We start from the raw sequence: 14,139 nt of genomic DNA on the forward strand, positions 1-14,139 counted from the left end.
ATTTCTTTTCTATAGAATACAATATGTTTTAATTAACTATTATTTATTTTATATGTCTGTTTATACCAATGCGAATTATTATTGTGAATTGATTTATAATTGGAAACTTGATGTATTAAATTGAATATGATTCCTAATTAACACTACTGAAAAAAATAATTATGACCAAGTCACTGGTTCATTTTTCTTATTCTTAGAATCTAGAAATTTCTAGTTTTGAAAATTCTATATACAAGAAAAATGTATCGTGAAGAAAAATGAATTAAATCCACCACCACAAGTCGAAAAAGCAAGGATCGTTGATTTCCTAAGCATATCGTTTTCAATTAAATCTTACTTTTCTTTGTTCAGAAGCCGAATATTATTAACCATTCTCAAAATCCAATCACGAAGAAGGCATCATTTAAATACATTTTAAAAAACAACAACAATCCATAGCGTAAAACCTTCAGAAAATTCAAGCACCTGATTTTTCAACAGTCCTACGTAGACTTTCTCGTGTCCTTATCCAAATCTCCCTCTCGCGTAAGCGACACGTGTCACCAACGCACTTCCCTTGCCAACCTCCCCTGAAATGGTGAAATGTACCTCTCATGGCCTGAACCTTAATTAACTCTCTTGAAGTGCATGACAAAGTTTCCTCTAGATCATCGCCAGATCAAGAATCTTGTAGCTTTTAGCACGAATCTCCAAAGTTAACGATTTTTGAAGAATTTGAGGTGTTGTTTTGTTATTTACACATGACCAGGGTGTTGTATCAATCAGGAATGACAGTGGTTCAGAGAAAGAAGGAGCAGGCATCAATGTGTGATTCTAGCACCATCAAGTCTTTTAGAGATTCTGCTTCTTCATCTCTTCTTCAAAGCAGGCAAGGCGTTTCTCTTGTTCTGTTGATTCAAGTGGTTACAAGATTGCGAAGAACGATAAGTATAAGCAGGCTGAGGAGAGTCTTAGGACTGTCATGTTCTTGAGCTTCTGGGGTCCTAACTGAGCATCGTCAAGAAGCAGCAAGCTAGCTGTTGGTGTTCGTCTGTTTTAGCTCTTAGGAAAATATTTCTGTATCCCTTCGAGGTCTGTTTACCAATCAACTTCTGTACAAGTGTAAATACAAAATGGTGGTCTAGTGTATATTCAATTATGAAATCTTTATCTGTAGAGTAATTTTTGTTATCTCTGTCTGGCAAAAGATACCATTAACATCAAATTAGAGAAAGGAAGACTTAATTCGGTGATTTGACAAGTATACCATCTTCCCTGCCATTCATCTCTGGATCATGGAAGCCCGGTATCGATTCCTTCTGTGTTTAATGGCGATCGGCAAGATAACTAGGACTTGCTTGGGCTTGTACAGTTTGTGTGTGAGCCCAAAATGTAATTTGAACACCTGCTCTAGGTTCCAAACGGCCCGATCATGGGAGGAAACAGGACGGAATTTTTTCCCCGGCCATTATCCATCTCCAATCTCCACCACGTAAAGAAAACAGAACTGATAAGGTAGCCTGTCCAGTTTCTCTGTGCCAAAAACCTTGTAACCTTGCCTCAGAGCTCTCAGCTGAAAACTGAAAGACTATGAATTCACTTAAACTTTACAGGAGTTGTTATCAATCACCATTTCTTCCTAACCTCCACAAAAAGATGGTAAAACAATCCACTTTTGCTCCAAACAAGCTGGTTCACGGAAGAAAGCTAGCAGCGAGGGCATGCGGTGGACTAGAATCTGAAAAGAATTCGGAAAGACGAAGTTTCTTGAGCCTTGAAGAAGCTGGTCTAGTTGAAATGTCCGGTATAAGCATCCATGAAAGGTTCTAATGTTAAACAATCATGAACTTGACCAATGACCACCTCCACTCATTGAAGAAGCACGATTCTAATGTTAAACACTTGCGTTCAGAAAGCAGAGAGGGCAGCCCTTTAAGAATTTAACCTCCGTCTTGGCTAGAATCCGGCAAGGCTAAACAAGAATAATTAGCAATAAATCCCAGGCAACTTCTTTGACGGGACGAAAGTCCAGAAGAAGATCTTTCATCATGTCCCTCGGGAGTTCATAAATGTCGTCCTGATCAAGATAGTCATCTCCAAGCACTGAAAATTCAATGCCGTAAGCCACAGTTCGAAAATTCAAGCAGAGATTTTTCATTTAAAACAAAAAAAATATATGTTCTCATTTATTTGTTGAAAAATAATTTTTCTTAAAAAAATAAATTCCAGAAAAGTAAATTATTTTTCTATGGTTTATAGTATAATGAAAAATACTTTTCGGTATTTAGTTATGTTATGGAAAATGAGCCGGAAAATAATTTATTAATATTTTTTTTAAGTTTATTAAAATAATAAAAAAAAATCTTACAAATTAAAAAGTTGAATGAGAATGAAATTGAAAAAAAATATTAATTTCATAAATTATCTCAAATAAAATAAATAATAATCAAAATAATAGAAATCAAATTTAAAAAATAAAAAGAAATTGAAAGATAAAGAACTTAAAATAATAATAATAATAATAATTAATATTTCATAAATTATTTCAAATAAAATAAGTAACAATTAAAAGAATGAAAACCAAATTTGATAAATAAAAAAATTTCAATTAAAAAATAATAAGAAAAAATCAAATAACAATTATAAAAATGAGGACCAAAATTAATATAAAAATTAAATTTTAAGAGATGAAATTAAAAAATAAATATTTAAAACAAAATATATATAGCAATCAAAAGTTTGAGGATCAAATTTGATATAATCAGCAAAAAATAATATGATATTTCTAATTTTTTTCATAACTTCTAGAAAGTGTTTTCTGTTCAAAATAAAAGGAAAACACTTTTCTGAAAACTAAGCTAAATTTTCCTTTAACTGAAAAGTATTTTTCGTTGACTAACTTTTCTTAAGACAAACAAACACAGGAAAGTTTGGAAAATGATTCTTTTCTGAAAACCAAGCTAAATTTTTTTTTTTACTGAAAAATATTTTTTGTTAACCAACTTTTCTAAAGACAAACAAACACAGGAAAATTTGAAAAATAATTTTTTAAAAACTAGTTTTTAGAAGACAAACGGAGTATAAGCTTGACTTCTAACTATGTTGTTTACGCTTACACAAAATGATCGTAGGTTGTAATGACAAACAATTGGGATTTTGAAAAGTTAATAACAAAATTAATGGAATGATTAATGAATTCATATTCAAAACTTGGGAGAGCTGCAAATGCTGACTCTGTATTCTAGTTTTGAAATTCAATTCAACCTCAAGATCCAGATGACAAAACAATTGAACATGTACGTACAACACTGCAACATTTGCTATTATTCAAAGATTTTCCCGAGGGTCGTGCTCTAGCGGAGTGTGAGGGATTGTTTTTTTTTTGCTATTCAAAGTTCAACTCTTTATTTGTATGATTGTTATTCTCGCGGTGCCTTACCTGTTCATTGGACTTGCAGGGTGTTCAGTGGACCGTGAGAATAGTCGTGGTGCGCGTAAGCTGGCCCGAACACCTCATGCTAATAAAATATATATATATATATATATATATATATATATATATATATATATATATATATTCCAAGTTATGGATTAATTAGAACACATAGTTTCATAATCTAGGAGTCATTCTCCTCATTCTCTTATAAACTAGAGAAGATTTTGTTGCTTACCTAACAGTAATATCACTCCCCAATTTTGCCACTATCTAAGCCCCTACTATTAAAATCGGTTAGGGTTTGGACTTCTCCGATAAAATAATAATAAGAATAATAATTCATCTAGTTAAAACCCCAAGTTAAAATCCAGCTTTAAAGCGTCATTTTTCTTGAAATAAAAATAATAAAATCACATCATCTTAATATTTTAAGAACAATTTTTATGTGAAGCTGGATTAACTTTTTTTCTAATGATGATAGAGACATTGTCTTGAATACTGGCCACTGAAAATCTGAAAAAACAAGTTATTTTGTTTTAGGTTGACTCCATGTCTCCCTTATCAATTATTGATGCGTGAATTTATTTATTTTTTATTTTATTTTTTATTATTAATATGAATGTTCGAGTTAGTTTATTTGTACTTTGAATTAATCTTACTGACCCTGAAATTAATGACTATGCAAGCTTCTAGTGACTTTAATGTTTGTAAAACTCGAACTAGTGATCTTTAAAGAGCAAATCTAAAACCTAACTAGTTGAGTTATACTCCTTGAAAATTTAATCATAAATTTATTGGTAAACAAGAAGAACAACTTTTGTCCATTTATGCCACTTAAAAACAAATTTATATGTGTTAAGAGTAAAAACGGTCTTTGTCTTGAAATAATTAATAATCAATAATCAAAATGAAAACATGGGTTTAATCAACTAATCCCACCATCTTAAATAAAGTTAAATTAAATTCCAAAGAAGCCAAAAACACCAAAAATCCAACCACTTCCTTTTTCCAAAGTCAACTTACCCTGACGTCAACGCCAAGTTTTTTTTTAAAAAAAAAAAAAAAAAAAAAGCCAAATTGTTTCTAGCATCAATCAATGGAGATTGGAGACTAGCGAGTGGGCCAAAGATCGAAGCTTCCTTCTTCCAAAGTCTCATCGTTCTTAACGTTCAAAGGAGGAAAAGAGCTCCCGTGTTGATAGATATGCGTGTGTATAATTTAAAAATATATTTTGTTTTAAAAATATTAATTTAATTTTTTAATACTTTCTAATAATTTTATTTTACTAATATTAAAAGTTTAAAAACTAAAAAAAATATTCTAATATCTTTTTAAATAAAAAATATTTTTTAAAAAACATATATACTATAATACCAGAATGATTGAAAGTAAAAAAAAAAACTTTAATAAATTAACAGAAAAATGATTGAATCATTCGTGCATCCTTCTCCACCTGAAAGCTTGACAATTTTTGGATAATAGTTTTAATTTCTTTTTATTTTTCTATCAAAATATGTATATATATATATATAAAATTAAAATCAATATATTATGGACATACTTTTGATTTAATTAAGGTGTTGGCCCATACAATAACTAGATTTACCATTCCTCTTATTATTTGGTATAAAGACTAGTTTTCTAGTATACGTTATACTAGTTGGATAAAAAAAAAATTAAACCTAAAAAAAATATTTAAGCTGAAGGAAATTTTTTGATATTATTATTACACCTGATTTAATAGGTCAATCTTAAAAACTCTTGATTCAACTTTTTAACTAACATTAATTTTAAATTAGATCATATAAGAGTTTTCTTAATGTAACTTAGTTGATTTGATGAGTTCAAAAATAAATTGAATGACTAATATAAAATGTGATCAATGTTTTTTAATATTAAAAAGATAATATATTAAATATATTTTGAATTCATGTCTTAACCCGCCAAACCCATGACCTAGATCATGGATTTTATTAGGTTCAACAAGTTTGTTTTTTAAAATAGACGTTCATAAAATTAAATATCAACCAAATGATGAAACGATTGCTTGAGTTTGTAATATTAATTTTATTTTTTAAAATATTTTTTTATTTCATAATATAATAAGAAAATAGATGATTGTAAAAATTAAGCACTAACCAAATAACATGATATTTTTTTTAAGATTGTAACAATTTTATAGAAAACAGACCAAAATAAATTACAATAATTAATTCAAAATTAATAAAATACTAAAGTAATAAAATTATAATTGAAAATCAATAAGATATTGAAGTATAAAATTTAAAGAAAAAAAAATTAAAAAGTAGAATTAAAAAAAAAAGTTTGAATAAAAAATGACCATCAACTTCTCCAATGCTTATAGGATAGAGTATACGTGAAGAAAATAAAATTGGAAAAAATGGAATTAAAAGAAAGAAAAAAGGGAGATGCTTCACTGCTTATATATACATAATTAAAAAAATTTCATAATATTTTCTTGTTATTTTACTATTTATATAACAATTAAGCATAAGCACCATGAAATTTCCCAATCCTTCTAGTAACATGAACACTAAACACGGCGTGGACTTTTCCACTCCTTTTTGTAACATGAAGTTGAACGGTGATGCACCATGGATTTTTCCTTTTCTTAAGCGCGTCTATATATATATATATATATATATATATATATATATATATATTACTAATTTATTAAGCTATTTTCTTCTCCTTTTTGTAAAAAAAAAAAAAAAAGAAGACTTGGACATGAACCCGAATAATCAAACACAATTAAATCCCCTCTCCAAATCCACCATTACTCCTCACCTTCACCTTCAACTCTCTCTCTGTCTGTCTTCCCCCCCTCTCTCCCCATGTCTTTCAAAGAAGAAACCACCACCAAAACTGAGTCTCGAAGCCCCGCAAAAACGACCCTGTTCCTGATGATCTAATATGGTCATAGCGGACCAGAGATCACCCGCCGATAATACGAACAACAATAACAATAGCAATAACAAAGTTTGGGGACTTTTTAAACTGCCGTTTTTAGGAGGAAGCGACGCAAACACGACACCCTCTTCTTCTTCTACTACCACTGCTACCACTCCAACTATGATGATGCAGCAGCAGCAGCAGCACCACCACCACCATAATCACCAGCCCAACTCGCAAATTGAAGGATCTTCTAATCCTCCTCACCCTTCCAATTCTGTCTCTTCTGTTGCTAGATCGCTTTTGCCTACTCGTCGTCGTCTTAAACTCGATCCAGCTTCTAAGCTTTACTTTCCTTGTAAGTCTCTCTCTCTTTCTCTCTCTTAATTTTTAGAACGAACTTAAATTGCTAATTTTGAAGAAAAATTGAGATAATTAAGTTTCTCCTTCGTTGTCCTTATTAACAAGGATGAGTTTGGTTAAAACTCAAAGTCACCGCGCGTAATTGACTTTAGTTTCTTCAAATAAAAAAAAGTAAAAAATAATAATAATTTCCCAGATGCTTTCTTTTCTTTACTTAAATAAAATTGAAATATTAAGAAGAGAAAGCTCGAAAGTTACGATCTTCATTAGCTTGTTACTTCAAAATTCATGCAGTCAAATGATCAATGTAATTTAATGATGATTAATTAGGATGTTGTATTTTAAAGAAATTCCTTATAATCAATGCCCTGACTCATTGAATCATATTGAGAATCAGTAATTTTCAATTGGGGATCAGTGTTATATTTACAACTGCATTCGTTTTGGGAACTATTTGCTTTTGTTTGTTTCCAATTGTGTTACTGATTTTCTGATGCTGTTACTCTGATTAATGTTTTAAATATGTTTGTTTTGCGTGCTCTTTTCTAGATGAACCTGGCAAGCAGGTCCGGAGTGCCATCAGGATTAAAAACACTAGCAAGTCACATGTAGCGTTTAAGGTACACTTAAAATTTTTCTTTCTTGTTTTTGTGGTTTATAGCATAGTTATAAGACTTGATCCGGCGGTCAACCCTCCCCAAGGAGGGCTCGTGTGTCGGGTGGGTTCACCTGGTCAACCCAGGCTTCTTTTTTTTTGAAAAAAAAAACCAAAATGATGTCATTTTAAGAAAAAAGAATGGCTCGGGTCAAGCCCGGGGTCACCAAGTTGGTTTGCCAGGCTAGGTCCTATAACCAGGGTTCATAGAGTCTACATGTGTAGGTTATAGATGTATGTACGTTGTAGATGTATGTACACACAGGTTTCGTTCTAGTTCACTTCGTTTCTTGTTGTGCTTGATATTTTTTATTATTGTATCAGGTGCATGACTGGATTTTGTAATGAGTTGTTTTTGTTTTTTCTTGATTTAGTTTCAAACAACTGCACCGAAAAGCTGTTTCATGCGTCCTCCTGGGGCTATTCTTGCACCTGGGGAAAGTATCATTGCTACAGGTAATTGTTGTTGCATTATCTGTTCATATTATCTTGCTTTGAGGAGAGAATGTATCTTAGCTTTTTTATGTGTCTTTCCACTCTATTCTTACAAAATTATCTTCTTGATTTTCGATGCCAGTCTTCAAGTTTGTTGAGCTGCCAGAAAATAATGAGAAACCAATGGAACAGAAGAGCAAGGTTAAATTTAAAATCATGAGCCTGAAGGTGAAAGGGGTTATGGACTATGTACCTGAGCTGGTGTGTAGAATGGTTCCTTTGTCTTCTTCTTCGTCTTTTTTATTTTTTATTTTTATTTCCCCCCCATTGATTTTAGTGTTTTAATATGAATCTACGTTGGTCAACAATAGTCTTTGCGATAAATGATCATCTTGGTCCCATTCATTTTTTTTGATATATTTGGGCCTGAAACATGTTCTGCTTGGGGTGAGTGTTATGTCATATTGCAAATTCTTCATAAAAACAGGCAAGTATCTTGGTTTCTGAGTAGGTCAATAGGCACAATGAGACAGATAGATATCTTAGGCATCGTTTTTACTGTTAGTTTTGATGTTTCCAAGGGCTGCACGTTCATTTCATTTGGTTTCATCTTTCTTAGGGGCTTTTTTGATATAAATATGTTATCTGGCTTTGGCCAGGCTGCTCACCGTAATGTAATTATGTGAAGTGCAGTGACACAGCTTACACGTAATGGGATGTGGCATCTTGTGTTGAAAGCCAGATGCCATCATTTTCACTTGTTGATTCTGGAGAATCTGTGCCTGTTTTCCTTGCAGAATAACCATGATAGATTTCGGATTCAATTACATATTGTGGCAGGCTTCTTTTGCTGGATGGACACTTAGAATATCTTTACAAACTGCTTTATGGTCTACTTGAAACTTTATTTTCATGTTTGGATCTCCTGTTGCAACTTTATGAAGTGACTTTAGATGCTTTGTCTCTACAGTTTGATGAGCAGAAAGATCAGGTAGCAATAGAGCAAATATTGCGGGTTAATTTTCTCGATCCAGAGCGTCCTAGTCCTGTAAGTATCAATAACATGTCAATAATCATGGAATCAAATTAATCCGTGCTTTAGGATCCATCCTTTTCTGTTTTCTCATATGTTACCTCCGTTCTCTTATGTTTGGCACATGACATACAATTCATACAATTACAGGCTTTGGAAAAGTTGAAGCGCCAATTGGCCGATGCTGATGCAGCTGTTGAGGCACGCAAGAAGCCTCCAGAAGATGCAGGCCCAAGGATCATCGGTGAAGGACTAGTTATAGATGAATGGGTGAGCTGTCAAGTGTTGTGCTTTCCAAACTTTCCCTGTGAAATTCCCTAATCTTTGTCCATTCCTCTTGTACAGAAAGAGCGAAGAGAAAGATACCTTGCTCGGCAGCAGGGTGAAGGAGTAGACTCGGTATAGAGTGTCTTCAAGGTGCATTTGTGTACGATGAACGGAATTTATACGATCCACCATTCAGTAAATTCCTCCACCCTTTTCATTTAATGCAAAGGATATTGTATTCAGAAAATCATGTAGGAAAACTTCAACATGGTGTGTAAAGAGAAACTGGGAAGTGAACTCTGTGATTTGAGGTGCTAAAACTTTTTCTATCTCCATCTGCCTGTATATACTTGTGATTTTGTGTTCCTATTTCAGAAATAACTGATCTTTACCCAAAGTAAAGCGCATAATTTCAATTTTAATGAGTGCTGATATGGTGGGAAATTAGATCCCATTTTTTATTTATTTATTCTGTGTCATTTCATTGGCACTCTTCCATGGTATCTCCATTGCTGTTAGTATGTGCTGTGAAAACATTGGCCCATGAGCAGCCTGTGACATGACCCGGGAAGGACAGCAAAACCTGATGCCTCATCTGGGTGTCTCCAAACTATGAGCTGTTTGCAAGCATCCTTTGCCCTTTCTGAATTCTAGCTGCTACACCATCGCCTCGGAATTTTTTAAAAATTTCAGGTTTTTTTATATATTCGAAGATTATTTTGATATTTTAATATTAAAAATAAATTAAAAAAATATTTTAATACATTTACTATATATATATATATATATATATAACTTGCTCAACCTGCACCAGTCTGGCAATTAAGGAATAATTTACTGTATGACTAGGAACTCAGTAATCAAATTAATAAAATTATTATATGCTTAAACCTCGTTAATCTTTAGCGTTAATCTTTAGCATGAATGACCTGCTTTAAGCAAATTAAGATAAAAAAAAAAATAGTATTCTGAATAATTTGCATGTAATGAGTTCATATTCTGAATAATTAGTATTCTAAATAATTTGTACGTTATAAACTTAACCTAAATATATATAATATATATATAAATTAAATTAAAAATATTATTTTATTTTTAATAAATAAAATTACATAAATATTATTTAACATAAATGATAAAGTTAATTTCCGTAAATCCAAAATAATCTGTCCACAGTCCGATAAACAGTGAGTGAAAAATCTCCATGTTCTCGCAGTTTAGTCCTCTAAATGCCGGATCACAATATCCAGCTCTAATGGTACAAGAGCTAGCAGTGAATACTGAGAGCAACGTTTGAACTGAAAGTTAATCAAGCACCACCCACCTGAAAAGACGTTCGGAGTACATTTTCGTCTTCAACAGTATTTTAATTTAAAAAAGATTAAATTTTTATATAAAATATCAAAATATAATTTATATTATTTTTTAATATATTTTTTTAAATAAAACATTTTTAAACTTAAAATTTATATAAATTTATACTATTTTATATATAATTTTTATTAAATAAATAAAAATGATAAAATTTAAACAGTTTGATTATGAAGATTTTATTACTACGTCAAAAAACTATTTTAATAATTTAATATTTTAAATAAAATTTTAAAATAAAATTTATATTGTTTTATAGAAACTTGTTTTACTTTGCTGTCGACTGCAAGAATCGCCACGTTTTTTTGGCGGATAAGATTTTCCCAGGCATTCTTTCGACATCACCATGGCCCCCCAGCAAATGGAAATTCAATAAAACCATGGCTTCCGCTTCTGGATTTGCTTCCATTGTATGATTGTATCTGTAAAACCGCCTCTTTGGCCATACCACACCATTCAGTCACTCCTTTTATATGCAGGCATGCTAATCCTTCACTTTTGTAAGAGAAAAAACGATAGTCACAACTTCATGGAAGAAGAGAGTTCAAGAAAGAAGAGTAATTCTAGCAGGAACTGCATGGAAGCTAGTTTGGCAGGGATTGAAGGCCAGACTAGTCATGGTTCTAAATCAAACTCACCGTTTCGATCTTCGAGTTCCAGGAAGAACAGCTATTTCTCTGGTGGTAATGGGGGCCGTGATGCAGAGAGCAAGAGAAAACAGGCTGAAGATTCCTTTCAGAGAGTGATGTACTTGAATTGCTGGACACAAGGCTGCTAGTTAGTTGAGTTCTTGCTAGTCTTTGTTGCCAATCTTGTAGTCTGTGGCTTCATGGTTCAGGAGAGATTCTTGACTCCTGATGAGTTAGTATGTTGTTGCAGAGATTTGTGCTTAGAATCTCTAAAGAAAGGCAACATGAAAGCAAGTCCATCACTGGCATGTAAAAGTTCTGTGAATTTCAATGTTCTGAATAGATAAAAGCAGAAAAAGTTTCAAATGATCGATCTAATATGAACAGATATGACCAGCGACGGACCTGCTGCCCTCTAGATCAAACAGTCGAGAGATACATATGAACAGCCCCATATATATATAGCTGTATTAATTAAAGTAGATTTTTCAGACCATTTATTAATCTAAATTCTTTTCTTTCCTTCCTTTTTTCCCTTAAAATCTTTCTTAAAACTGTGATCTAATCTAGTTAACAGGAGCTAACTATCACGGCTGGTGATAATACCTCTCTTCTTAAGAACAATATTCTCAAGAACAACGGCAACGGCGTGTTATCATGAGAATAAAGATTGTTGAGAGTAACATGTCTTCGTTCATAAAGCTCCAAAACCTCCATAAATGCCCTCTAAAAAGGCCATGGTCTTATTTATTCCGGATCATGAGCAAATAACAGGTAGAATGTGAGCTTCATTACCCCTGGCATGGCACGTCATACAGACGTCGACATATATCCGGTCTAAGCAAAGGGTTATTTGTACGATCAAGTTATTCATTTAATAATAATAAAAAAAACCTTAAAAATAAGTACGAAATAAAAATCATCCAAGACTTCACTTGTGAGATATATATAAAAAAAATAATAAAATATTTCTTAAATATTTTAAAATATTCTACATGCACCTTAAACCGTCTCTAGAGACCTATACGTTGAATCAAATCTTTATGGCCGGTAAGCTTTATCCAAGCGTTCAATCATGTATAATAAGAACAAGGCGAATCTTCACTCAGATTTTTATTTTCCTGAGCAAGACAGAAAAATTGGACTCAGCTAGCAACACACAAGATCACATCCATGTATGTATGGGAGACATTATTAATGGCTATCGAAGGAATGTAAGCTAAGCACGATCGATAGAAAAAAATATCAGCACATTATTCCCTCCATGAAATATATAATTAATAAGATAAAGCACATATGGGTCGCATCCAATTCCAAAATAGGTCCCTGTGTGGGACATCATGATTTTGTGTTGAAAAGCATGGAAAATTGAAAGGTATATAGTGAAAACTTTCAAAGTTTCTAGACTAAAATGTTAGGTTTTTCAAGATTTACAACCAAATATCTCTATTAAAAAAGTTTGAAATAATTATTAACACTAAGATTAAGTCCTGCTTGTTTTTGCTTGTTTTTTTAGTAAGTGCTATAACAAAAACATTAAAACTTAATAAAATTTATGTTTTTACTATGATGGCGCTGCAAAAAGACAAACACCCTATGAATATATATAGATCGTGTTCTTTAAAATCTATATTTTAAATAATAAGATGAAGAACAAATGCATTTTTGATTTTATACGAGGAGTAGCATTTGTAAAAAGACATGGCACATGATTCCCAAGTTTGCTTTCTCAGCATCTCAAATCGAGGGAGACAGTGAGAAGGACAGGGGAGCACTGGAACTAAATGCACTTATCCATTATCTTCCTATCCAAAAACATATCCGTAGAGGGATATTGGAGAAGAAGAGGCAAAAGGTGCCCTAGCTAGTACAATAAAAGACCACCTAGTCATGCGATTCTCCTTTTGTTTCATTGCAAGACCGTGACCACACCAAATTCATTGTAATGTCTCCCTTTTCCTCGAAAGATGTTATCCATTCGGTACAAATATTGATTCAATTCACCGTTGCGCTTATCACCGAAAGATGTTATTGATGAGAGAAAAAGAAAAAATGCTACTCATAAGGCATGTGAAAACTCGATTCTCCACTTGCAGTAAAGTCGTGAATTTTGGCAATATTTGATCCATTCGTTTGATGTGAAGTGCCACCCATCCTGCCCACCTGCATATATGCTCTCCATTATCTATGTTGTGGCGATCATTAATTATAAATCAATCGCAGCTACAGTTAATTAAGAACCCATTTTGGACTGGGTTTCGAATCTCAAGTTCTTCGAGGCCAGTTTATCGAACCCAGCTGGGCTTATCGACTGTGAAATCATCATTTATTTTGAAGGTAGGTGAGAGGTTCGATACTGGGCAAACCTCAAATCAATTCAGAACAATAAATCAAGTCTCAGTTGAGGGAATCATTGAGAGTCTTAAGGGCTCTTCAAAGACTTGAATGAGATAAGAGAAATATATCTGGGGACTCAATTGAGAATTATCCCTCTACAGTTAGAGGAGTTATTTGAGGTTTGCCCTTCAATTTTTATCAGTGAACAGACGGGGAAATCTGTTGAAAAAAACAGGAAAAAAAAAAAAAAAAAAACCCTTGGCATCTAGTTTTTAAAGATTGCCCTTGATGGAGTAAGGGGATTTTGGAGTAAAAGTCATCACCACTGCATTTGGACCCATCTCAGTGGTAGCTCAAAACACTATTTAGAGTCAGTATCCATCCATCATGCGTTTAACTCAACAATGGGCATCGATGGTTTTCATGGGATTGACAAGCAATGAGGAAGAGGACGAGCATAATCATGACTCTGCAGTGTCCCTTTTGAGCTGGACAATGGGGTTAATCTTGATAAAATTATGGCCAGGTTAGAAATAATTATACAAGTTAAGCAAACATAATCTTCCCAAATTTGCTCACGTAATATCCAATAGATTTTGTCAAGGAGATATGGCTTGACTGTAAGAGATTCTCCATGAGCGCGTTGGCCAATCATAGGCACCAACAATCGCCACACTCGTTAACTAGCCTAGGTAACTAAGAAAGGTGCATGGCTTTGCAA

The 14,139-nt window shown here is 32.7% G+C and overlaps 1 protein-coding gene across 1 annotated transcript; it reads left to right on the top strand.

Annotated features, from left to right (window-relative positions):
• The first annotated feature begins 6,205 nt into the window (after positions 1–6,205).
• On the top strand, positions 6,206–9,503 carry LOC118031417 (vesicle-associated protein 4-1). The gene is made up of 7 exons (XM_035035828.2): positions 6,206–6,686; positions 7,241–7,311; positions 7,721–7,802; positions 7,924–8,042; positions 8,752–8,829; positions 8,965–9,084; positions 9,160–9,503. Exons 1-7 carry the CDS (start codon positions 6,350–6,352, stop codon positions 9,217–9,219), a joined length of 867 nt encoding a protein of 288 aa, XP_034891719.1. The 5' UTR covers positions 6,206–6,349; the 3' UTR covers positions 9,220–9,503.
• The last annotated feature ends 4,636 nt before the right edge of the window (positions 9,504–14,139 follow it).

Source organism: Populus alba, chromosome 11 (assembly GCF_005239225.2).
Source record: "Populus alba chromosome 11, ASM523922v2, whole genome shotgun sequence".
Lineage (NCBI taxonomy): Eukaryota > Viridiplantae > Streptophyta > Magnoliopsida > Malpighiales > Salicaceae > Populus > Populus alba.

Excerpts from the sequence above, each read along its gene's own strand:
- LOC118031417 (XM_035035828.2), top strand. The coding sequence starts at position 6,350 with ATGGTCATAGCGGACCAGAGATCACCCGCCGATAATACGAACAACAAT. Across the intron at positions 7,312-7,720 it reads AGTCACATGTAGCGTTTAAG|TTTCAAACAACTGCACCGAA; the intron begins GTACACTTAAAA and ends TTCTTGATTTAG. Across the intron at positions 7,803-7,923 it reads GGAAAGTATCATTGCTACAG|TCTTCAAGTTTGTTGAGCTG; the intron begins GTAATTGTTGTT and ends TTTCGATGCCAG.